General features: G+C 38.5%; 1 protein-coding gene across 1 annotated transcript in view; it reads left to right on the forward strand.

Annotated features, from left to right (window-relative positions):
- The first annotated feature begins 3144 nt into the window (after positions 1–3144).
- WWC2 (WW and C2 domain containing 2) overlaps positions 3145–26295 on the forward strand; it is a 62324-nt gene continuing 39173 nt past the window's right edge. The window contains exons 1-4 of the mRNA XM_009995959.1: positions 3145–3247; positions 18728–18931; positions 19662–19738; positions 24614–24693. Of these exons, the coding sequence (XP_009994261.1) occupies positions 18781–18931; positions 19662–19738; positions 24614–24693 (308 nt within the window). The 5' untranslated portion in view covers positions 3145–3247; positions 18728–18780. The remainder of the gene's footprint in view (positions 3248–18727; positions 18932–19661; positions 19739–24613; positions 24694–26295) is intronic.

Here is a 26295-nt window from a genome sequence, read left to right on the forward strand (position 1 = left end):
CTTTGAGGTCCTTTCCAACCTTAATGATTCTATGAAGTGCAGGCTTTAATATCATCCTTTTTGGAGTATCACCATTCTTTTAAGAACATGTAAATTGATTATTACAAACAAGCTCAGAATATCAGTGCCCTGAGATACAGGACTTAATCCTCTGTTATTGTGCAATAAACCTAATTTTTCTCGTGTCAGGGTTCATGAATGCATTGGCAGTCTGTCTGTCATAGGTAATTATGACACAGATAATGATCTTCACACAGACAAGATTCCTTCAGTCCTTGCTCCTAGGTATTACTTCCTTTCCAATTACATCTAGTAACTCCCTTTGCTTTCAACTTTTGTCTTGTGAATTTTTTCTTGCATTTTTCATGTCATGTTAATCTCATCCATTTGCCATGGGTAGTTTGAAAGTAAATACTGTTTGTTGAGACAGTTCTCATGGCCCTAGCAAACAGGTATCGCCTGGTGCTGGTTGCTGCTCAGTTGTAAAAGCCTATGCCAGGCTTAAAAATGCTGTGCTATTAAAAGACTATGGAACAAAAAAGAGTCTTGGGGAGGCAGCACTCTTAATTGTGATCACTATGTACAAGCCTCTTCATGTTTTTAAAATCTACTTGGGAACAGTTCTCCTGACAGTTCAGATCTTGAGGCTGCTATGTCCAAGCATGATCTGATCCAGCAGAGCAAAAGTCATACAGTAATCTGTCCAGTACTGCCCATATTGTAAGACCTCTATCTCCTTCTTTTGATTAAGGTCTAGAGTGGGTCACTCATGTACTTCTCCAAAGTGTTTAGTGTTGCTCTAGTTTATAGTGTCTGGCATGAGAAAGTGGCTGCTATTCATTCTCACGGTGTCCGTGATAACACCTGGAAAGGACCATCTGCATGGCCAGAGTGATCTGTGGTCTTAACATACAGAATGCACTGTACTAGTAAGAAGTCAATATTGGATCAAAAAAAAAATTGGTATGGAGGTCAGATGAAAAGCCAAGGACAGTTCTGGGTTTATATCTTTCCTTTAGGCGTGGTTTAAAAAATTGTGATTGTTGCTGGCTGTGGTGTGCATCATTGGTGAAAGTATTGAATGCTTATGCAGAATTCTAAATCAATTTATTAGAGACCATCTGGCCATGTTTATATGAGGTTGATATGATCCCTACTCTATATGGCATTTCAAATATTTTTTCTGCTCAATCTATGAGACTTATGTTTGATTTAGTATTATAATGTTAAGGCTAAGGATGATGTTGAACTGCTTTTATTCAGTTTAAAATGTTTCATGAAAATTCACATTTGTAATCTAATTTGAGGCAGGATTTTCTTCAGAGCACGATGTGCCCTTGCAGTTGGCACAAGTTCATGTGGCTAACCAAAGTCACAAACAAAACAGTCATCTTGGAAGTGATGCTGGTAATTGTTAGTAGGTAGCATTTGGACAGGTGTATTTGATGAGGCAGTTTTGCTATGGCAGCTGCAGCTTTGCAGGCCAGCTGTTCGCCTGCTGAGCTGTGTAACTACCATCCTGGCCACTGCAGCAGAGCTGCTGCTGCTCTGAAAGGAGGAGGAAGGGTGAGGAGCAGGGTGGCAGGTCTGAGCTGGCGTTTCTAGAGAGCTCCTTGTCAGAACAGCTACACCCAGAGCAGTACTGTGTCTGAATTAAAAAACATATGTTAGCAGTGGGAGAGGATACAAGAAGTGGGCTTGGCTTACTACAGACCTATTCTTTCCCTGGACATTGCTGGGGAGTTTACCCTTGTCAGCTTCAGTGGGATGTCCTCTCCTGCATCATCGTGAGGAGGATGGGTAATGTCTGTTTAAGATTTCATTTAGAAAAGGACCTCTTTAACTGTGAGGCAGCAGGTAGTGAGTGGGTTGAGGAGAGCAGGTACTACAGAAGCTACACCTTCTCACTGTACTGAAAAGAGTGTCTGTGGCTTGCCATTCTCATGGAGAATCCCAGTAAGCAGAACTTTTCTCACAGTTTCCTTGTGCTGCCTATAATCTGTATTGTATATTCTGGTGGTCCAGATGTAATTCTACATTAGTAAACTCCCCTGAATTCTTTAATAGTCTTCAGAGTGGTTAGTGGTTTTGTATAGCAGTTTGTAAGTGGCAATAAATTAGCGAATTTGCCTTATACATGTGAGTGTATGTAGGACCTCAAATCAAGCATTAGTAACCTTCATAGGATTATGTTGTAAACTTTGGAGAAATATGAGGAAGTGGATTAATGCTTACCATTTAAAAAACCTGCTCATGATGTTCTTACTTTGAGGAGTTTTTTAAAACTCTGGATATGTACTAATCTTACTGTCACTGTGGTGACAATAAAACCTTAAATCTCTTGTTCTTCCTGTTAAATATATCAGTATATTAGACATGACAAATATCTGTGGGTTTATTAACAGGAAACTCAATAGTAATTTATATTTTTTTTTAAAAGTCAAAAAGATGATAAAGCATTGCTCAGCCTCCATTGGAAAAGGGCCCATGCTTTATTGTTACCAGTCTATTTCAAGTTATAAATAGGTGCTCCATTATTAAAATGAAAAACTTTAATTGTTTATCTTCCTAAAATAAGCACCATGTGAACATTTAAGGCCCACTAAATGTTTCTTATAAAATGTCTACTTTATGCTCACTGCTGCATATTTTATTCAAGTACATGGATTGACAAAAGTGGCTAAATGCATCTTAGGTGGTTCTGTTATCTTTTCAGAGTTTCCTGTCTGTGCACCTTGAAATCTTGTACTGTCATCACAGACTCAAGGTTGAAGGGTCCTGTTGTTCTCGGGACAAACAGGAGTGTAGATTATTTTTATGTTTTTTTTACAAGGTATTGGTTAGTGTTTAATTTTAAAATGTCAAACGTGAAAGATGCTGCAGTGAATTTCACACTTGAGTGCCTGTACTGAAAAACGTTTGCAATAACTTATGTTCTTGGAGTTAATGAATTCAGAAGGATGGAATAGAGGAAAAACAATCAACAGCCTAAAGTTTAAGAGTGAGAAAACAACTTGCTTTCCTTTCTCCCTGCTATTTTTCTTTACTGGCATAATAGGAATTAATATGAATAACAAACATATAACATGTAGAAGAGAGAGAAGAGCTATACCATTAACTTGTTTCTTTCTTTTTAGGTTAACCAAGCCCTTGTCGTTTGCGGATTGTGTTGGAGATGAACTACCATGGGGATGGGAAGCTGCATGTGATCCTCAGATTGGTGTGTACTATATTGACCACGTCAACCGTAAGTATTTTGAAATTTGCCATATTGGTTATATAAGAAAGTTTATCATGTTTAGACTTTCCTAAAAAGCTTTTAAAACATGACTGGGAGTAGGGAAGGATTTCTTGTGAGAGTGGTTAAAGTAACAAATTCTGATTTTTCAGTAGACAAATTATCCCATTTGTGGGGGATGATTGCAGATGTAGTATAGCTGCCTCAAAATTATTCCTGTGACTCTGTCCTTTTCTGTGGAAGAAGTCCATGTAACGTGTAGTAAATAACAATGGTATCTGTGAAGTGTGTGATGTTTGGTGGCTATCAAATATTCAGCAATGAGCGCTGATGGAGATAGTCTGATATGCGTGACAAAAACTGGTACCAGTCTAACTACTGAAGGGAGCTATTGTTGATGAGGTAGTATGGAGTGGAGGTGGGGGGGTTATCTGTAACTTGTATGTGAGAGTAGAGAAAGATTTCTTGTGAGAGTGGTTAAAGTAACAATTTCTGATTTTTCAGTAGACAAATTATCCCATTTGTGGGGGATGATTGCAGATGTAGTATAGCTGCCTCAAAATTATTCCTGTGACTCTGTCCTTTTCTGTGGAAGAAGTCCATGTAACGTGTAGTAAATAACAATGGTATCTGTGAAGTGTGTGATGTTTGGTGGCTATCAAATATTCAGCAATGAGCGCTGATGGAGATAGTCTGATATGCGTGACAAAAACTGGTACCAGTCTAACTACTGAAGGGAGCTATTGTTGATGAGGTAGTATGGAGTGGAGGTGGGGGGGTTATCTGTAACTTGTATGTGAGGTCCAGCAAATGTACTGTAGTTCTAAGAATACTGTAGAGTACATGTCAAGCTATAAATAATGCTGTATTTTGTAGCAATTGGAAAGGGAACGGTGAATCAAAATGAGGGGAAAATTTGCCATTTGGTATAACATTACAGGCTTTTAAAGGCTTAAAAGAAAATCTGCTGATACAGAATGACTACCTCTGTTTGTACATATATTTTTAATTGCATGGGAATTTACCATACAAAACTACCTGGGAAAATACCATACAAAACTACAGTAGAATTTGAAATGCAATGTTTGATAGACTTACTGAAATAAATATACTCCTGGAAGTGTTTGTTTCTTCTTTTTATGTGTTTATTACATCGTATTAATTGATGCCTTTTCCTATATTCTCAGAAAATTTTTATAGTAGCATAATAGAAGAGATTCCATTTGAGATCAATACCTGAATTATAGGTGCCTGTATCTGTGCTAGCAGTGTGCTTAATTAAAAAATAGTAAGGTGTCTATGACCATATGAAACCCTTTATGTCAGCAGAGACAACTGCACAAGGTCAGTAGGTACAGCATGGACGATCAGAGAACAGAGGTGTTCTGGAAAAAAAGGTGGAGTCAAGATTAATTATCCTATGACATCCCAAATGTATGGGCAAGTGAACCAGCTTTGAGATGTCTAAGCTGCTCCTGTAGTAAATACCTGTCTAGTCAACACATCCACTATAATGTAAAGTGAGGTGTAGCTGCTTGGTTGGGTGTCTGCTTTGAAGGTGATCTGACTTAAGCTCCTTTGGTGCAGTCAGACTGGAACTCTGATAACTAGAATGAGACGTTAGACATCTGCTGTGCTTATTGGACACCTGCAGATAGACACATAATCTTTAACTTAATCCCATCCAGTAACCTCAGTTGGGGCTTTATAGCCCTGCTTTATTGGAATAACAATGAGAGTCCTCTGATCTTATGAGTGGTGTTAAACGTTTCTGAACTTTAAAAAAGTAGGGACATATCTGATTGAATTTGAAAAGTGAAGAAAGAAAAGCATTTGCTTCTGAATCTAAATGCTATTATAAAAGGAAACTTCAACTTCTGGTCTGGCCGAAACTATACAACTTCAGGATATAAAATTTTGAGCAGGCAATACACATTTTGGGGTGTTTTTTGAAAGTGCTTTTAGATTACTGCTTTTATTCCATACGTGCTCAAAATTTTTAATAATTCAAAAAATCTCAGGTTTATGGTTTTGTTGCCTTTTCTTTTACAGAGATTTAACATTTTCCTTATGTTTAAATGCTATTTCTGTGCACTGAAGGCAAATATTATAAGCTGTTTGTGGGTTGAAGTTCTGCTTCATCCACATATAAAATATTGAGACTTAAACAGCATTGTCCTGGAATTCTCTTGACAATATATTGCAAATGCTTTGCTTAATAGAGAAGAGTTGTATATATCCATCTGTACACCTGTCCTTCTGAGGCTGGGACAATTAAGTGTTATTAGGTACGTTTCTTCATATTATGTTCATGTGTATGATGGATGACAAAGTGCCATTCTTTGGTATACTTGAAGTCTTTTCCATCCATTCTTCAGTATTGCATTTGGTTTCTATTATAGCAATGTATGTGCTGCTTTGTAGCAATTTCAGTGAAACTTCCTATTCTGTAAAGTGGTATATTTTAGTTTTGTACCCTGCATTTTGCACAGTATTTTGGTGCGAGTACTGTTGTGCTGCTGGGAGGTGAACTGCCTGAAGTATCTTACGAGCACGGCATTTCTCTGACATGCCTAATGTGCAGATTATATGTGTTTTGTTTTGACGCCACTGAAATCTCTGTTACGAAGTTCACTAATAATTAGGGGAGAAAAGCCTTTCTAGAAGGCAGTTTTTATGCCTGCTTACTGCTTTACTAGCAGTCTAGTAATTCTGATGTGTTGAATATAGGGGTTTTTTTATTTGAACTGTTACTATCCTCAAGTCAGGATAGTAGATATGTTAGAGTGAGGAAGACTCTTTAACCTGTATTGATTAGAATTTTGTTAATTCTCTCTTTTACTGGACAAAGAAGCCAAATGAGGAGGAGTAAAACGGCACCCACTGGGTAGATGTCTGAAAAAAAAGTTGGATAAAGAGGAATTTCAGGACCTGTAATTGGCAGCTTGAGGGATAGTGCCTTGAGGAGAAATCTGCTCTCATATATTAGGCAGGAAGAGGTGACTAAATACATTTCATGTTCACTGCCTTCTGGTTGGATTTATTTCAGCAAAATTATTGAGGGAAGTCTCATTGATTGTCTCCTCTTGCATACCCAAATTAATTATTCTTATCAGCTTCTCTATTATCTGCCTTTTTAAAATTTATTTTTCTATTATTGTTGCTACTGTTGCCTCTGCAAAGTTACATTTGATATAACTGTGAAGTTTCACGTTGTTCACAGGACTTTGTTCAGTTTTAGTACAACAGCTCCAATCATATTAAATTTCTCAAACCAAACCAGTAAGCTGTAAGCAGCAGGCTAGACTTCAGCACAATAGACTGTAAATTCAGAAGGTCCTGCTCATGGTTTTCCCCTCCTTTTCTGTTAAAAACTTGAAAGTTGAATATGTTAAGGATGGAATTTTCATTACTGGTCAGTGTGGGACTTATTCTGCTCCCCTTGGAAGTAGGCATTGGCAAAACTCCCACTGATTTCAAGAAGGGAGTACTGGGTTGGATCTTAATCATAGAATCATAGAATGTATTGGGTTGGAAGGGACCTCTAAAGGTCACCTAGTCCAACCCCCCCTACTATAAGAAGGGACATCTCCCAACTAGAACAGATTCCTCAGAGCCCCATCAAGCCTGACCTTGAATGTCTCCAGGGTTGGGGCCTCCACCACTTTTCTAGGCAATCTCTCTCAGTGATCCACTCCCCTCATATTAAAGGACTTTTTCCTAGTGTTCAGTCTAAATCTACCCTTCTCTAGCTTGAAACCATTACCCTTTGTCTTACATTATATGCCCTTGTAAAGAGGTCATCCCCAGCCTTCTTACAGGCTCCTCTCAGGTATTGGAAGGTCGCTATAAGGTCTTCCAGAGTCTTCTCATCTTCAGGTTGAACAACTCCAACTCCCTCAGCCTGTCTTCATAAGAGAGGTGCTCCAGCACCCTGATCATTTTCATGGCCATTTGTGATCTTGCAAAGTTCTAAAAATTCTACCAGATTTCTATAACATCAGCTCATAAAAAAATACTTTAATCAATTCATTTATTTTTAAAAAAATATTTTCCTGATCTGTGTACTTACTGTAGTTCCTTACGTTCCCTTCTCCCATACAAACCTGAGAAAAGCCTATTTCCCTTAACTGCCAGTGAAAACTCAATTTCTTTTCCACAAGAGGGGTAAGAGTTGGCTGTAAGCAGCTTGCAATTGTAAAATACTCTCTCAGACTTGAGGAGCTTGTTTTTGGTTTAAATATGTTGAAGTATAATTTAGTTTTATTATCATCCCATATTTTCTATAATTTTATGCTTTTTAGTGATTTTTTTTCAAATGTAGTTAGGTTTGGGTTTTTTTGCAGCTCTTGCTGATTACCTTAGAGCTTTCTCATGATCCTTTTGCATGATGTAACCCACTTTGAGAAGCACTGACTGAGGTCATTACTTTCTGAATATACTACCCCAATTAGGAGTTTTTATGTGGTGCTTTGAGCTTCAAGGGAGACCAGATTACAGGCCATCTGGTTAAGCAGGACCTGCATACGATGTGGGTAGCTAATACCGTAAGAACCTAAATGCTTACCCTAAGATCCAGAAACACCTTTTGTTAGAGAGATGACTGAAGGGATGGTATTTGGTGGTCAGGGAGTGAGGAGTTCCTTCTGTGCAAAAAAATCCATTATGCTGTGGTTTAGGAGAGTCCAAAGATTTCACAGTTTACACTGTTCACTCTTTTATTGTGTATACACACTCATGTGTTCATTTACTTTAGTTGTCTCATTTGCTAACATTCACTAATTTGCTAAATAACACTTAAGGACTCACAGCAATACCAAAAATAACATAAATGTATTACTCCATTTTAGCTCATATCTACATATATATCTATTAGTGATGTCGTTGATTTGCGGCAAGGCCAAAGCATAATTTCAACATATTTTCAATTCTTCTGCAGGGTTTTCAATGTCAGGCATTGTGGCTGAGATGCAAACGTGTGCTCTTGGAGCTTGGATTTGCAAACACTTCTAAGCTGATAAAATCTTTGAAAAAATTGGTCCTGCTGTATTGCTACCTCTGGCCTTTTGTTCTGTTCCTGCACTGCTTTTTGCTTATACTGGCATGAACGTTAGCATGGCCAGACAGTGAATCAAATCAGGGGGCTGATTTGTGTTGAAGCTTATCTGGTATGGAAAAAAAGGTTGCTATTTGTTCTCTCTTCCACACCTCTATTTATGCAAGCTAGTGAGGGAAGGTGACCAGGGATATGAATGAACAGTCAGGTGGAAGCAATGGGACAGCTGGTTCTCATGCTAGCATTGGTTAAAGGTATTTTGAAGTGACACCCTTGAACTTTCATCTGTTGCATGCCCTGTCCAAGCTTGCCAGGAAGCAGTTTTGACTCTGAGGCTTTGATTTCCAGATGCACTTCTCAAATGGTGGTGGCAGCTGCAGTGGCAGTCATTGCTGGCTCTGGTTCCTGCCCCTTCATTTTGTCAGCATAAGGATGTCATGGGGAATCTCTTTGCTTCCTACAGTGTGTGAGCTGTCATTCCCTGCCCCCTCTTCTCTCCCATCCACTCAGGTTTTCTGATCTGGATTGTTCCATGGGATGGGTGCAAATGAACAGCTGTGGAGGTAGTGGGATCACGAAAGGGAAACTTTTATTTCTAGCTTGACCTAAATAGTCTGAGGGAATCCTGGGCTGGGACAAGTTCTACCTTGCCTTCAGCACCCTACATACTCTACAACAATTTATCCCCTTTACTTCCAGTTCTTATTTTCAGCCTCAGGAGTAACCAGGCAAGTGGTTGTTTTCTTCATTGCCTTGATCTAATTAACCTATAAAACATGTATCTGCTGTTAGTAATGTTTAGTGGCAAAGGTTAACAGAAAGGAAATTAATAACAGTATATAAAAAACAAGGATAGGAAGCAATGGGTACTCCTAGTCTACTGGTACTTCAGCCCATCTCACCACTCTCTTTTTGCCACTCGACTTTGTATTCAATGTGGTGATTTTGCTCCCTGCCTTCCATCCCCTGCACTTCTCTTAAAAACAGAGTTGGATGTCTACCTTCCCTGCTTCTGCAGCTCCTCCCTCCTTAAGTTTTAACTGCCCGCTTTAGAAGCATGGATTCACCTTTCCCAGAGATTTCTTTCTAACATTTTCATCCACAAAGAAAAATAAAATTGAGTCCGTGTGATGCAAAATCCCCAGGGGTCAATCCTGAGCCCAGTCTTACTCAACGTCTTCATCAGTGACCTGGATGAGGGGATAGGGTGTATCCTCAGCAAGTCTTCTGCTGATATGAAGCTGGGAGCATTGGCTGATAAAACTGAAGGCTGTGCAGCCATTTGTCAAGATGTGGACGGACTGGAGAGCTGGGCAAAGAGGGACTTAATGAGGTTCAATAAGAATAAGGGTAGAGTCCTGCACCTGGGGAGAAAAAAAAACACCATGCACCAATATAGATTAGGGTTTGACCTGCTAGAAAGCAGCCCCATGAACAAGGGCCTTGGGGTCCTGGTGGACAAGTTATCCATGGGACAGCAGTGTGCCCTTGTGGCCAAGAGAGCCATTTGCATTAAGAACAGTGTGGCCAGCATCTTGAGGGAGATTATCCTTTCTCTCTACTCTGCCCTAGTAAGGCCACATCTGGAGTACTGTGTCCAGTTCTGGACTCCCCAGTTCAAGAGGGACGGGGATTTACTTGAGAGAGTGCAGCGGTGGACTACAAGGATGATTAAAGGACTGGAACACCTGTCTTATGAAGAAAGGCTGAGAGACCTGGGGCTGTTTAGTCTTGAGAAAAGAAGACTGAGAGGGGACCTTATTAATGTCTATAAATATCTGAAGAGTGGTTGTCAAGAATGGGCCAGCCTTTTTTCAACGGTGCCCTGTAGTAAGACAAGGCACCAAGCTATAACACAGGAAGTTCCACCTCAGGATGAGGAAAAACTTCTTTACTGTGAGGGTGAAAGAGCCCTGGAACAGGCTGCCCAGAGAGGTTGTGGAGTCTCCTTCTCTGGAGACTTTCAAGACCCCTCTAGATGTGTTTCTGTGTGGCCTGCCACAGGTGGTTCTGCTCTGGCAGAGGTGTTGGACTTGGTCTCCAGAGGTCCCTTCCAATCCCTACCATTCTGTGATTCTTTGAAAATCATCAGGAAGCATAGAGGTATAGGGATTTGTGTCTACTTAGATTTAGGGTAGAATTCATCAGAGGTCTGTATTTCCTCACTGGGTTTCCTATCTTCTTAAAATTTGAAACCTATACTGTTTGACACTTATAACACAGTATTTTAAGTACAGGTATTCTATTACTTGTTGTCATCTTAAAGGACTGCATGCCAGTTTATGCCTGTACAACTGGCTTATCTAACACAGGGAATTGTGGATAGGCTGACTCTTCCTGTTCCAGCCTGGGACTCTGGTACATATGTATCGAAGAAAGTATGCCAAACTGTGTTTTCAGACAAGGAAGAAATCTGAAAATGCCTCCAGGGGTCTGCAGTTACCATTAGCTTGAAGGAGTCAGGTGGTGTATCGTGATCATAAATGTGCACTGTTTGTTCCCATGACTTACCGCAGTCTTCTAAGCAAGTGGTGACAGGCAAGTGTTTGGGAGAAGATTGTGAAGGCTCTTTACTGTCAGCAAACACACATGGTGAAAACCCAAGTGCAGAATAGCTTATCTTGAATCTTGTTTATAGGTAAGCATCTTCTCTACAGGAAGATGCTCACATCAGTGATACAGGAAGAGATTAGAGTAATCCGGTACATACTGGCTACAGAAGGAGGGCTTAAGCAATGAAAGGTCTGGATTAAAGATCATTTTAGCTACTGACTTTTATGTAAAGATAATACTTGCATGCTTTTCTTATGTTCTATTTCTGATAGCCATAGGAGTAGAACACTACCTACTTACTGATAATGTAGAGCAAAATGCTCAAGAGTTTCTACTGCATTTGACAGAGGCATAGAAGCATATGCTATCCAATATCTAGAGGAAACTAATGTGCCATAAGGATAACATTTTTTCATAAAAATCTCTGAATAAATATTTCTTGGAAATCTGCTCATGCTTGCACAGTATAGCTGGAAAACATTATCATTTTCTCTCATTACTCAAATTCAAATACGAATTATTTTCTGGAAAAGTGTAGAAGATGTCTGGAAGAGAGGAGATTTTTTGTGTGTGTGCAAGTTCTATAGCAGGAAACAAGTTGTAGAGAGCTCAGTTCAAAGTGTACTCTGAATAACCTATTTTTCCTCCATGACTCTCTTTAGAACCCACATTCCATCTTATTATGTGGTAGAATGTGATTTTCTTTTGACTCTCCAGCAATGTGTTAGATCATTTTTAAGACGCTGTATATGTCATCTTGTTGGGTTGCATGGTCTTACTGAAAGTGCTGTCTCTGTAGTATGCTCTTCTTTATTTTTATGTACCTGTTGAACAAATACATCAATGTGAAATGATCTAACATTTGTTTGTGAATTACTCCTAATTTTTGAGTGTGAGTTGTTTTTCTTGTTTGAGTTTGAATTTTGAGTATTCTAAAAAGAGAGGGGAAGAATAAGAAATAAATACATTCAGAAAGCCTCTGGTATGTAAACAATGCAATCCTTAAGCCAGTCTAGTAAGTAACACTTGGTTGTTCTCCCTGAAACTAGTTCTAGTACATTTGCTTCTTTACTGTTCATTACGACCTGCATTTCAGTTGCCTGCAATATTTGTTATGGCAGTTGAAGTACAATGAAGTAATATTTGCACTGTTTTTTTTTCTGATTGCAGACAAAAGTACTGGAGATCTTAAAGCCCGTTTGTGTATCAAGAAATGTGGGATATACTAGTAGAATAAACATAACCATCGTGATTACGTAATGCTATTGATAAAATTGCCTTCACCACCCACCACTAAGCTAACCTCTGTTATCCTGTGATGGTTGATATCAGACACCATTTTTCCTCACATGATATGTGTTAAGGGGTTGTTGGTTTTTTGGTGAGATATCTTGAGACATTTTTTTGTGAGATGTCATTGAATTCTTGATTCTGCTTTGCTGTGGCTGGCCCCAGTTTGGCTTGCCTGCATTTTTCCAAGGGCTTGCCCTCAGCATGTGGTAGGCTGCTTTCCAGGTATCCTCTCCTTCTCAAACCACCTCTGTAGAGCAGGATGTAATCCTGTCACAGCAAAGGCACTGGGGGCTGTTGGAAAAACAATCTGGATTTTGCTTGTGCACTTTCTTCAGCCACTGGAGTTCAGGAGAAGGGCTGGTGAGGAGACACCCTGAACGTAGTCAGCTCTTTGTGTTACTCTCTTGAAGGTGGGGTTCTGTGTGGTTGGAGGTTAATAGTCCTGCAGTTATTATGCAAGATAACAAGAAATGTCAGGCATAATGGAGTTATCTTTTAATCACTGACTACTTCAGGCAGAGAAATTGCCTCCCTGACACAGGATATGTAGCTGAGTTGTGACATGGTGCAGCTTAGACCTCAGCCAGCTGTGTGTGGCACTCTTTAGCATCAGTCAGAACCACCCACTTTTCAGGGTTCAGCCACTGCAGTTTTGACACCTAATGTCTTCTATTGTAGCCTTGGTTTCCATGTCTGGAAACTTTCTTGTAAGTTGGTGTATGAGGGAGAAGGTGCATTGTATTGATGAATAGATCCATACTTAAGGTTCTAATAGATAGGTGGATCCATAATAAGGCATGCTGCTGCCAAAAAAAGGGTATCTAGTTCCTTCCTCATCTGGGTTCTTCTTCCTTTATGCTGACCCTTGGGAACATGACACAACTCGTCTAATCTGCCAGAACATGATTTGTCCACTTTCATGTTATCCCTTGGAGCTGGTGAGTGTTTGGTGGTTTTAGTGCATGAAATAGGTTTTGTTCTATGTTGAGTGAGCTCCAGAGACTGTGAAAGAGAGACCATATGGATGCGTAATGTTGGGGTTTGTGGGTTGAGGTGACCTGGTGGAAACCACCACTGCCAAAAAGGAGAGCTGTTACAGCAGCTCCAGCTGCAGCATGCAGTACCCCCTGCTCTCCTCCCCCCCACAGATCTTAGGTCTCCAGTCCTCATCTCTAGCTGGGTCAACTAGTTTCCCTGAAAATAGCCTCTTTTCTTAGATGGTGATTCTGCTACATTTACAAGCTGGAATAATATGGGCACGTTTGAACAAATAAGAGTTCTCTGTTCAGGATGAAAAGTATGTTACAGTTTTGTCTTTTCTTGCTACGTGTGTGTTCTTCTCAAGTGGCCAGTCTAGTAACTCCAACATTTTTTTAGTGAGACCTCTGGAGAGTATTTGTTCCCTAACTTTGTTGCCTAAATGCAGCATGCCTGATGGAAGATGGTTTACATGTGGGTTGTTCTAGAGCAGTCAACACTATTGGCTTGTTTGGCAAGAGGAGATGTTGGAAAACTGTTGCTTCCACATATTGTTAATCCTGTAGTAAAATGTCCAGTTGTCTCATGTGTAGCAGTAGGGTGACAGGGAGCTGTTCCCTACCCTGTGGGATTTTCTAGTAGGATTTTCATTTTGTGTATTCTAGGGAAATATGATCTACTGCTGATAAGGTAATAGTTTCCTTCTGTTCAAATAGACTGTAAAAATTTGGCAGAGCTTCTTGGTAGCAGAAAGGAACATAACATATTAAAAAATCTCATTTTTTAAACAGGTATATTTGGCTATCACCTGTACATTATGTATGATATGTATCTTATGTATAATTACACAGAGCATATGTAACCTTGTTACCCTGGAAGCAAGTTCTAGTCAAAGGAATAAACAAAACTTTGAAGAGGTAAAGTCAGTCCTGGCATTTTGGTTTTGAATTATTGTTCAGGCCAAACTCTTTGAGTTTAAGTGCATCAAACCTGGCTGGCAGGGAGCCAGGAAGACTGCATTTCATGACTAGCAGTATGATTGAAGCCATCACAGCTTGCTCTTCAGCATGACAGGGCTGCAATAATTTCAGTACACAGGAACATTCTTGGGTGGAGCATGGCATCCTGCTGCTTGTGTGGTTCTGCTGGGTGAGATCTCAAGTGCTTTCTGTCTCACAGAATTTACCCCCAGCTTGGGTAGTCACTCAGATCCTTACAGAATAGGAAGAAATAAATAGCTGGTTTATAATATTTTATAAATTAATTAACTGTGCATTTGCATCAGTTTGCTTTAAGTTAGTTAATTGGTTTTAAATCAAGATCTCTTAATAAAATTGAATAATTTTGATCTGCAAATTTGCCAAATGACGCTAAAACCAAGTCAGATTAGGAACCTGTAACCTGAGTATTAGGCACACGTCACCGTGTCCCTGCTCTCTTACTGTGGCTCGTCGCCTTTGGGCTGAGCAAGTTGATATATGAAGATTATTCTTCGTTTTCTCAGCTGAACTGTTGAATTTAACTGTCTGATGATGTAGAAAATGTTGGAGAGGTGATGTTCTGGGAAGTGGTTTATTCATTCTCCACTGGTGATGATTTGAGTTCATGTCTGCTGCAGACAGGGTTTTAAGGTATCCTATTGCAGTCACCAGTGGAAACATTTGTCCTAAAAAAAGGAATGAGATCTCCCAAGTTTGTTACGCCAGCTGTTGAATAATAAGGGTAGGAAAATGTTTGGATGTTCTTTGTGGTTTAAATGCATGAAGGGCTTCACATCTCATTTTGAAATATTCAGCAAGCTATTCTCTCAATGGCATGTATGTAACTTACTCAAAAATATTCTTGTTTATACAAGTTTGACCTTAACAGCAGGTGCTTAAAACATTCTTGTCCAAGGAAAAAAACCCTTATCTTTGTGAGGCTTTACTCTGAGAAGTATAAATATTTGGCTTTGAAAGAACTCTGCTTTTTAAAAAAAGTATTGGCCCTTAGAAGGTACACATGGTCAAATAAGCCAACTTTTCAAAATGCAGCACTACAGTACCACAAATATTATTCATAGTTCTGTCTGTTTTTCTTTTCTCTGTGGGGTAAACCTACTGATTAAAATTGAGACAACTGAAAATTATACATGAACAAGCATATGGTGCTGCTACACAAGCACACGTTTATATATGTGAACAACTTGCCAAACAAGTGATAGAATTTTGTGGAGTTTCCACTTAATGATATTTTAAAAGACACAGAGCCTCCTCTGCTTGGTAAAAGTTGAGTAATAATTCTGTTTTGCTTTTTCCAGGACTGTGTTTTTTCCCAGCTGAGAGAGTTCATTCCAGAATAAAATAAATGCAGATAGAATTGGCTGAGAATAATTTGACTAGTCAATATACCTACATGGGCATATACCCAAACCTCAGTATGCTGAAGTTAGTGTGCAATTTTTAAAATTCAGGGTCACCTTTAAGTTGTTTATGACTATCAGTATAAAAAATGTTAGCTCATATAATCATAGTATTGTTTTGCACATGCAGCTTGGAGAGGCAAAAATAAAATGTTTGATTTTGTTTATCAGCAATACAAAACAATCTGCTGTTGATCAGCTTTGTCCTTCTCTTGCAGTCACAAGGACAGGGCATCTGTAGGTCCCGTTTTGGGACTCTGCAGGTTACATTTGGTTTTTGGGCTGCATGTTGAGCAACCCTCCCTTAAAACCTACAAGGCAATTACCTACAACATGCTCGAAGATGAGACTTTCCAATCTTGTAAGATTATTTGGTGGCTGCTGGTTGCACACTTAAAACACAATCACATCATTACATTCTTCTCAAAAAAACCAACATAACTGCATTTATCCTATTTGATCATTGACCCATGAGAATCCTGCTTCATTCTCTTCATCCTGCTTCACAAAAAAAGGGACACCTCTGGAAACCAGCACTTCTTACCTTGTGTAAATAACTGTGAATGTGGAGATGTGTTAAAGCACAACAGCAATAAGTGGCCACAGATAGGGACACGTGTTGACCATTTAGGAGAGAAAAGGTATCAATTTACTTCTTTCTGTGCCTGATATGTTTGTGGAAAAGAGCAAGTGGCTACAAACATGGATGTGTGTGTGTGTTTGCGCATCCATAGCTATAGTTAGTTTTTTGGAGAGCGTGTTCGTGTTGCAGTTATAGGAGAACAAACTGTATAAAGCCTCTCTGCTTTAGTCTTTTTTGTGTGTCACACTTGGGTTTATGTGATTTATACTCTCTATGCATCTGTTGTGTACATCTAAGAATACCATTCCCAAGTAGAAATACAAAAGCCATCATGTTTGTAAAGGGTGAAGGGGGTCACCAGCATGCGAGGAGTGTGAATCTTTGTATGTGTATTTGTTTTTGAAAGCAGTAGTAGTTCTATAGACATTATCAGTTTAGATTCTACAGGGTTAGTTTTATGGGGTGCTTCTTTTTATTTGCATGTCTTCGGTTTATGTGATACTAACACCAAAAGAAACCCCACAAACTTTTGAAAAAATAGGTATTTAGTATGGGAAATTGTTATTAACCAGAACCTGTCCTTACCAGCTTTTGCTGTTTAAAGATCTTTTTTCATATATTGAGTTGAAAGTATGCTTTCTCCCCAGGAGAGCACTTTGGCTACAGTTTAGAACCGTCAGGTTGGTTCTGCTGCAGTTTTTTTGTGTGTTTGTTGTTTTTTTTTCATAGAATTGCTTTGCTTGGACAAGACCTTCAAGGTCATGAACCATTAACCTGACACTGCCAAGGCCACCACTAAACCATGTCCTTAAGCACTACATCTATACAACTTTGAAATACTTTCAAAGATGGTAACTCAACCACTTCCCCTGGGCAGTCTGTTCCACTGCGTGATAAACCCTTTGGTAACAAAACTTCTCCTAATATCCAAGCTAAACCTCCCCTGGTGCAACGTGAAGTGATCTCCTCTCATCCTGTGACTTGCTACTTAGGAGAAGAGACCAGCGCATACCTCCCTACAGCCTTCTTTCAAGTAGCTGTAGAGTGTGATAAGGTCTCCTTTTGAGCCTCCTTTTGTTCAGACTAAACAACCACAGTTCCCTGAGCTGCTCCTTGTAAGACTCATGCTCTAGACCCTTCACCAGCTTCATTGCTCTTTTTTTTAGACACGCTCCAGCACCTTAATGCTATTCTTATTGAGAAGGGCCCCAAACTGAAGACAGTATTGGAGATGCAGCTTAACCAGTGCCATGTCTTCAGCCATGCATTCCAGTTTTTTCCCCACCTGCATTGGTTTTCACAGTAGAGCAATTCAGAGAACTGAAGTGGCAGAAATCTAACACAGAGAATAAACTTTCCTCCTCCTTTTTGCCGAAAACTTTGGAAGTAAATACTTCACACTTAAATACCTAGTATTGAATGTTACTTTTTATCTCTGTAGATTTATGTAGCTTTATAGTATGTGACTTAAAAACAAAATGCAGTGTGGTTCACATTTGCATTTAGATTTCAAACTTCTGATGGCTGTCTTAGGAGAATATTTTTCTACTTAGCTTTAAAGGAAGAATGTTCATTGTACGGCTTCAAAAAGTGCTGAACTAAGTCAGGAAGTTATAAGATTGAACATTCAGCCTTTAATGCTTCCTTTTTGCATATGTACAGTAACAGACATAAAAATCTTGAAAGCTACAATTATGTTGATCTCATCACATATGTTCTTAATATATAACACTACATTATGTCTAATCCTCCATACATCTGCACATTCTATGCAAGTCAGTCTTCTGTGTGGCTGCTGGTGTTAAAATGGTTGACCTGAAGTCCTTTGTGAATGAAGAGCCTGTTCCAGCCTACTCTTTTATATTACCCGGGTAGTCAGAGGAAAGACAGAGACACCTCAAAAAGGCAGTTTGGTCCCGTGTATCTTGGGCACCTGTTTTTGATGGAGTGAAGGGCCGTTTGAAGGTGGCCCTCTCTGTCTGTTGATCATAATAGGAAATTGTATCTTGCATTAGATGCCTAGCAGGGATAGGGATAAAGTTGGGTGAGATGATCTGGAGAGTTAATGTTCTGTTATTTCATTTACAGGGGAGAAGATAAAACTGCTTTCCTAGAGGAAAAGGAGAGAGATAACAGCTATAAAACATGAATAACATATGGCTGTAAAAATTAATGAAGTGGAAAGGAGAGGGGTTTGAAAAAACGTAATAGCTAGGATTACTTTTCATTTTTGTTCAGAAATTCATTAATTTTAAGGTGTCATTGAAGGACATGATTCTATTACTTTATTGATCCATTTATTTCCAAACACTCTAATGCAAAAAATATATTTTTCTTGGGTTTTAGGATGTTATTAATACAAGGTTGAAGATGGGGGAAAGATTTATGTAAGCATTTATGCATTGTACCCTAATTCCTAATTTTGCAATTGATCCTTAAGTACTGTTTCTTACATATACTATTGTGGCAAAGAGAAACTTAAATAAAATGGAGCATCTGCTTAGTAACAAAAGCTAAGCTATGGTTTACATTTCTGTGACTGTGGATTACAGACAAAAAACCTATTTAGTTGTAAGTGGATTTCAGCAAAGGTCACTTTAAATCCTTTATTTTTCTCCTATACAGAAACAACACAAATAGAAGATCCCAGGAAACAATGGAGGCAAGAACAAGAGAGAATGTTAAAAGATTATCTTATGGTAGCCCAAGATGCTCTCAGTACTCAGAAAGAACTGTACCAGGTGAAAGAACAGAGGCTGGCACTGGCACTGGATGAGTATGTACGGTTGAATGATGCCTACAAAGAAAAATCAAGCTCTCATACAAGCTGTAAGTACGGTAGAGAATACAATGTAACTTCTTTGATCTGTGCTTGCAGGGGATTCTGTTTCTCTTTAGGATGATTTTTCAAGGTTTACTATGAACACCTTCTACTCTGTTTTTTTTAGATATAACATCCCTATTTATTTATTTTTTTTTTAGTATAAAGAGATTCTGCTGGATAGAACTTTCTTCTCTGATATAATTGAACTCCTTTGAGCCGTGGTTTAAGGCAGTTGGCTCTGAAATCTATTTTGTCATGCAGTTTGTCAGAACAGAATTCTGCCAAATTTGGGTTCAAAGTAAATAGGATCCTTGCACTTCATGAGTGCATACTGAAATGAGCCGACTGTGTTGACAAGTGTCTGCAATAGACCAAGAAGAGAATTTGTTGCTGCCTTTAACATACAATAATTTTGTAGCCTTTGTGCAGGGATCAGGGGTGAAGTAGACACACACGTTACAATGTTGGGCAAGGAATTGTCATGCAGTAAAGTGCTGTCAGAGGCCAGTAGTTGGCCAAACATCTCTCTTAGAAGCAGGTGGTGTGGGGGAAAAGGGAGAAGTTTTGATTACTCATTAATTATTTCGATCCTGCAATGCTGGCCACTCTATAAAAGAATTTTATAAAAAACATAAAATATTTTTCTGCAGCTTGTAGTTTTAGATCATTGAAGAAGGGAGTAATTAATTATTTTAAAATACTTAAATATTTGTCCTTTTTTTACCTTTTAAAAAGTATTCTCAGGCTCCTCATCAAGCACCAAGTATGACCCTGACATTCTGAAGGCTGAAATCTCTACTACAAGATTAAGGGTGAGAGTGCTTAACTTGTATTGTTTTCTATTCTTTGTGCTAAGTTTATAACTCTTGAAAGCAAAGGTTGAACTAGCAGAGGTATCTTGTACCCAGATTCTGAAGCCTCCTAATATTCTTATTAAATACCATTCAGAGGTTTTTTATGAATTTTTAAAGCTGACTCTGTCACTTTCAGATAACACATTTTGGAGAAACGTAGGTACTTTAATTAGATGTGGGTTTAAATAAATCTGATAACTATTTTCACTCATATGCTTTTGATTTTAAAAGGAAGAAAAATCTTTAGGTGAAAATAGAAAAGCAGTAGGCCTAGGTGAGCTTCAGCTGGATTACTCTTTTTACACAGTCTTTCTTCTATGAGAAATGCCTTGTTAGCTACATGAACTACCTCATAAGTTTCTGTTGTTTTTTTAAAAAATGCTTTTCAATACTGGTCTGAAACTTTGCTCTTTTGGTCAAAATGGAGCAGTTCAGATCAAGAATGAAAGCTTGTGTTCACATTTTGAAATTGCTAGGGAACAAAAACCCATTATTTGGTCAGCTTGCTTCAGTATGGTCACTAACAGGATGCATATAAAAAACTTTAATTCGCAGGTTAGTCTCTACTGAATCTATGTAGGGGGCTCATTTGTTTCAGCTGTGGCATATTATACTTTACAGATAGCCAGAGCTTTCTGTAATTAGTAATGAAAAAAATTAGATCAAACCATGGAGGTTAAAAAGACAGCACCTGACAGCATAGTCCTTCGATGAGGGCTGGAATACAGGCTCTGCAGGAGCAGAAGCAGCACAAGCTACAGCAGTTACTCAGCTCTTCCATTGCCCCCTCCTGGTTTCCGCACAGACCAGCACCCAGAAGCCTTCGAGAGCAATATACTTTATTTGAAGTAAGAGATACGATTAGGAATCTAAACAATGTTTTGAAGGAACTGTGGAATAGCTATTAAAAATTGTAAATCCCACGATAAATCAGGGATGGAATGCACTGTAGAACTGGTGTCTGGGTGTTGCCCTCCTGACTGCTTGTACACCTGCTCATCCTACCAATCTCAAGTTGTAGTCCTTTATCATTTAAGGAGAAGAGAAGGTGGTTAGTGAGAGAACTTATTTCAGCACTAAAGAAGGTGGGAGGAAAAATTTTATATAAGTTCATAAGCAGTAAGGACCCTGTCAGGAACAAGAATGAAAAGACAAGGCGAGAACTTCTTTCTAAAATAAGTGTAGCAGTAACAGATGCTTCCTTTGCCAAGGAGATCACTAGTATATTTGGAAAATTAATGATGTTGTTGAAGAACAAAACACATGACCAAATTTAAATATAGTCACCTGCAAGTCAAAGAGGAGAAAATTCAGATATGGTCCTGTGCTCAGTTTTTCCTGTTACTTAGCTGAGCTAAGTAACCTCCCAGTTCAAGATGCAAAAACACTGAATCACCTCTTGGCTGCAGATCTACATTTTGTCTGTTCACTAAGGAGAGAGACAGATGTCTTAAGCACAGCAATTAATTTTTTGGAGGTGCTTGCCTCTCTTTGTTGTTTTTGGAGTCAAGGAGCCTAATATCCTGCTGGTTCCCAACACCTGATGTATTGGCATTGCAAAATCCAAGTTGCATGTGTGCCTAAAATAGGTGACCTGAATCTTGTCTGCAGAGTTTAGAAGGGTGCAGTCCAAGAATATCTCTATCAGCATAAAGTGTGTTGTCATCCAAAGCCATTGGATTTGAAAATCATTGAGATAAGAAAAAGTGGAGCCCTGTGATGCTAGGGCTGGAAAGTGGTTTTCATGGAAGATGGCAAGAGAGGTATGACTATTATCATAGTTTATTTTATTTGAATGTTTGAGGATGCTTGCTAATAAGCCATTTTTGGGGCATTTTACAGCATATGCATGGTTGGACTTAATGGGAAACAAGTTAGTCATTAGTAAGCTGCTAGCCAGCTAGTTAGAATTTGCACATTGTTTAGTGAACTATTAAGTCAGACATACTAAACCTGTTTCTCTCTCACACTGGTGGAGGCTTACTGGTGTCGTCGGGAATGGTGGCTGAAGGGGGGAACTCAGCATTCGAGGAAGTTCTGGATTGGCCTTTGGCCTTTTCCATGTTAGCTGTGCTAATATAAGCATGCAGAGCCCTTTGGATACACAAGTTGCCTATTGCACAATAGGTTGTAGAGAAAATGTGACAGGAATCAGACAGCTGTTAAATGAAATAAGTAGAAAAAGAAAGACCTTTCTCACAAGATTAAAATTGAAGGTTCTGATCCTGCAGTGGACTTTGAGTGGGGCGATTTGGGGTCTCAATTAGTACTCAGTAAGATGATTCAAACGACACCAAGCACGTCACAGTATGTTTTATGCATATGCAGCAAGTAGGGAATAACAGGGTGGGATTTTGTCGTTGTTGTTCCATTAGTACTAGAGTGCTGGAAATAGAAGGAGGTTGACAGAGGAGTCTGCTTGAAGATGCAGTTAGGAGGAGGAAGTGAGAGGCCTGTCAAGTGACTTACGATGATATGCAGAAGCAGTAGAAAGGGGATGAAGGATAAAATAAGTGAAGAGTTGTGAAAAAGTGGGAATTATATTAAAGTTCTGAGGGAGAAGACAAGGAGCACAAGAACAGTTTAACGAAAGTATGATGTGGTAAACATACAGTCTGTATTATGATGTAGGTCACGTCCTTCTAGGATAATGTGCCTAACTCACATTTCATGGTAATGAAATGATGATGAGTTACAGCAGAGAACACTCAGAAGATGATCTTGAGGAAAAATGTAAGGGTTTCTGAGAGATTCAATCCTCAAAGTTGAAATTAAGTGTGACTTCCACTATTACTATAAATTCACATTCCAGATTTAAAAAAAAAAAAAAAAAAAAAAAAAGAAAAAAGGGTCAAAGTCTCTTACTGGTCTCAGGCACCAATGTAGAAATGTCTCAATATACTGCTGCTGTGTGTCATTTCTTGCATTAGATTTTACAAATACAAAATACCTAAACCTGGGCATTTCCCAGGGAACCCAGATATCTTCTAAAGTTCTCTCCCCACAGAGCATTCAAATTCACTTTTCAGTACTCAGTTTCCAGTGATTTCCAGAGACACTGAGGCAACTAAAATAGCTCCGTTATTTCTCTAAATTCAATTCCGAATTTTAAAAAAAAAAAAAAAAAAAAAAAAAAGTTTTATCTGTTCTGTGTTTCTCAGAAAAGCTGTCACTTCTTTTCATATTTTACACATTACTTTACCTGGAACACAGAAGTGATATCTTTTCATTTTCTGTAATTTTGGTCAGAACACTTGAGAGATTATTCTGGAGGGTTTTTTTGTTAGCCAAGGAAGGCGTAGTTAAGGAGCACTGATTGTCTACTTAGACACACTGCCTATTTGTCATGCTACTTATTCTGCATGGTCAAAATAAAAACAGTTTTCTGTCAAGTAAAGCAACTACTGATTATAGTTTCCAAAAGCCTGAACCTAACCCCTCATCCAGAAAACAGATTTTGCTTTGGAGAAGATAAGAGATTGAAAACATTTTTTTTTCTGTCACAGAAAATTAATTAGCCAGAAGGTACAAACTTGAAGGCCCAAGTATATTGACAAACCCCTACAAAGACTCCACAAATCGTTGGCTATTTTAGACATGCAAAGCATTTTAAGTCTCTTGGAAAGCTACAGCAGCTGCATATGCTCAGTACTTTTAGTCACCTGGCATGTTGGGAAACTCACTTTTTTTTTTAATTTGAAGAATAGTACCAGGTAGGAAGTCTAGGGGGATTTGGATACAAAAAAGCCATGGAGATGTACTTTGAAATTAATTTCAGTTAAAGTGGTCAACATTCTTCATTTTAATATAATATATTCTTTTAAAGAATTGAATATCTGAGATCCTATATGAAAACAGAATTTCTCAGTGGTAGGTGAGAGCAGGCTTTTCCTTTTTTCACCTTACTGATTGGAAAGGTAAAAAGCCTAACAGTATTTGGCTAGTATTTAGCGTGCAGAGGAACCAGGTATAGATGTATAAATACCAAGATTTGAGACTTCAAAGATCAAGGTGGTATTTCTGTCTCTATGTGTATGGTGAGGTTTAATTTTAATTTGTGTTAAAGTACACACCTTTATGGGTGGTCCAGAAATTTTGTTTTAGTACATTTGGGAAGTGCAAGATAAAAAACTAAATGGAGGATTAAAAAATTTAACCTCAATTCATAAATATTTTGTGGTGTAGTAATATCTGAAATAGCAGCATTGAGATTAAAAAGCAATTCAGCATGAAAATTGAGGGAAAGTAGGGAATGCTTTGCTAAAGACAGTTCTGTTAAAAAGACACATATTTGCGATCCAAATGTTTGGTGATTGTTGTCTTTGAATTAAATGGAGTTGAATTATGTATTTAGGGATCCAGTGTCTGTAAAGTTTTTTAGATGGTTCATAGGGAAAAAAATAAATAAAAGGGAGTCCACACTTTGTCTTTTACAGTACAAATATCTTGAGAGCTTCCGGAAATGAAAAAGTGAAAATATAATAAGCCTAAAAATAAACAGGCATGTCCCTGTAGGACAGTTGGAATGCATGCTTAACAAGTGAGAAGTAAATTACTTGTTAAAGTTCTCTCAGGTTTAATAACACAGTGTGGTATCAATACAAATAAGGAATGTGATTTAATCTGCTTGTATCCCTTTAATACTAAAGCATGTTGCCCATAGACATCAGGAAGATAATAGATCCTTTTGTTTTTAATATGTGTCAGTAGAGCAATTTACTTTTTTTTTTCTTGTCTCATCTGTTGAAGAGAATACATTAACTGTTCAAAGCTATGTGTAATGCTGTTTAACAAGAGGAATTTTCTAACTCTTGCTTTGATTTAACACACAAGGTTAAGAAGCTGAAGAGTGAACTTTCTCAGATGAAGCAAGAGCTGCTGTACAAGGAACAGGGCTTTGAAACACTGCAACAGTGAGTAAAAGAAAATAGTTGAAACTGACTTAATTCAGTCAGCTGATCTCCTTTTTTGGTATTTCCTGATACATCTCTTATGTGAGAGAATTATTGGGGAAGAAAATAAGACTCTAATAAGTTATTTTGTGGAAGCTAGGAAGCAGTAAATCTGTAGAAGTGGCTGACCTATTGTGCAAGTGTTAACGTGAGAAATCTGTTCCCTCTCCTGTTTTTTTCCATGCAGTAGTCTGTGTTGCAAAGATGGAGAAAGAAGGGCAGTGTCAAGGGTCCTGAGGAGAAATCTAGCAGCTTTGTGCATCCCATTTTAAAAATAGGGGTTTTTTTTAAATAAAAAAAAATAGGTCTTTCTTTCCTCCTTCCCTACCTCGGAGCTCAAAAGAGAGAGAGAGGGAGAAAGGAGGATGCTGTTCTTGGAGGTATAAATGGTGCACAACTTGAAGGGCTTGAAATGAGTCACAATTTGAGGATTAGAGATCTGACTTTCTTTGTTCCAGTTGCTGGGATGCCTAGTGTCCAAAGGGCTGACACTGAACTGGGTGAACCTTCTGGGTTTTTAACTAGTTGGATTATTAGGGAATTAATTTTTTTTCAGTCTGAGCACTCCCTGCTGCTCCTGACTTACAAAGTTGGGCCCTACAATATTAAACATTACTGGAACTGTCACCACAGAGAACTTGCTGCAGAGGAAACCTTACTAACAAGCGTGTTTTCTTGACTAATGTAAACAGAAATGTATTACTGCTATGTGTTTTCCTTATTGTGGTATGTATCCATACATTAAGGATACATTTACACAGTAAAATGCTGAGCTATGTGCTCCTAGTACAGGATTAATGTAATATGATTTGGATTCATTTATCCTTTTTCTCAGGACCTCCTGTGTATGACAGTGTACTGTCAGGTAAGAAATAGCCTCTGTCTTGGAGAGCTTGTAGAATATATAGGGAAGATGGACAAAAGGTGGGAGAAGGGAAGTGTGTTTCCATCTTCCAGGTAGAGTACTGCAGTGCAGAGAAGTGATTTGCAAAGAATGACAAGAGCATCTGTGTTTGGACCTGAGAGACTGGGTTTCAGTTCCCAGTTCTAACCAAAACATGTTGTAGGCTATTGCATGTGTATTTGAATAGAGCAGTTCTATACAGTAGGATTTTTTTTCAGTGGGAGAAAAAATTATGGTCAGGAAATGCCCAATTATAGCTGAGACACATCAAAATAGACAAAAAATATTTTTCTGCAATGAGGAGTTTAAAATATATTTGGAACTGGAAACCCTCAGCACCTTAGAAAGATGCCGGTCAAGTCTCCTTCATTTTGGCTCAACCAGAAAGGTAAGATTTGTTTGTTTAGGTATACAAAGACTAGCAAGGACTGAAGGGAGAAAAGGATAGCTGATTGAATTTATTTAACCATAAATCAGATTGCATTTGAAGCAAAATTGAAGAAAAAAGATTGATTCTAAAGCTTAAGGTAATAAAAACTCATGCTGCTGTCCCAGGATCAAAGGTTAGCCAATCAAGCTGGTTTTATTCTATTAATTGAACAATGAAGTATTGTTTTAAAGCAGCTTGCTCACAAGCCATTTTGATAGGAATCCAAAGC

Source organism: Chaetura pelagica, unplaced genomic scaffold (genome assembly GCF_000747805.2).
Source record: "Chaetura pelagica isolate M959 unplaced genomic scaffold, ChaPel_1.0 scaffold142, whole genome shotgun sequence".
Lineage (NCBI taxonomy): Eukaryota > Metazoa > Chordata > Aves > Apodiformes > Apodidae > Chaetura > Chaetura pelagica.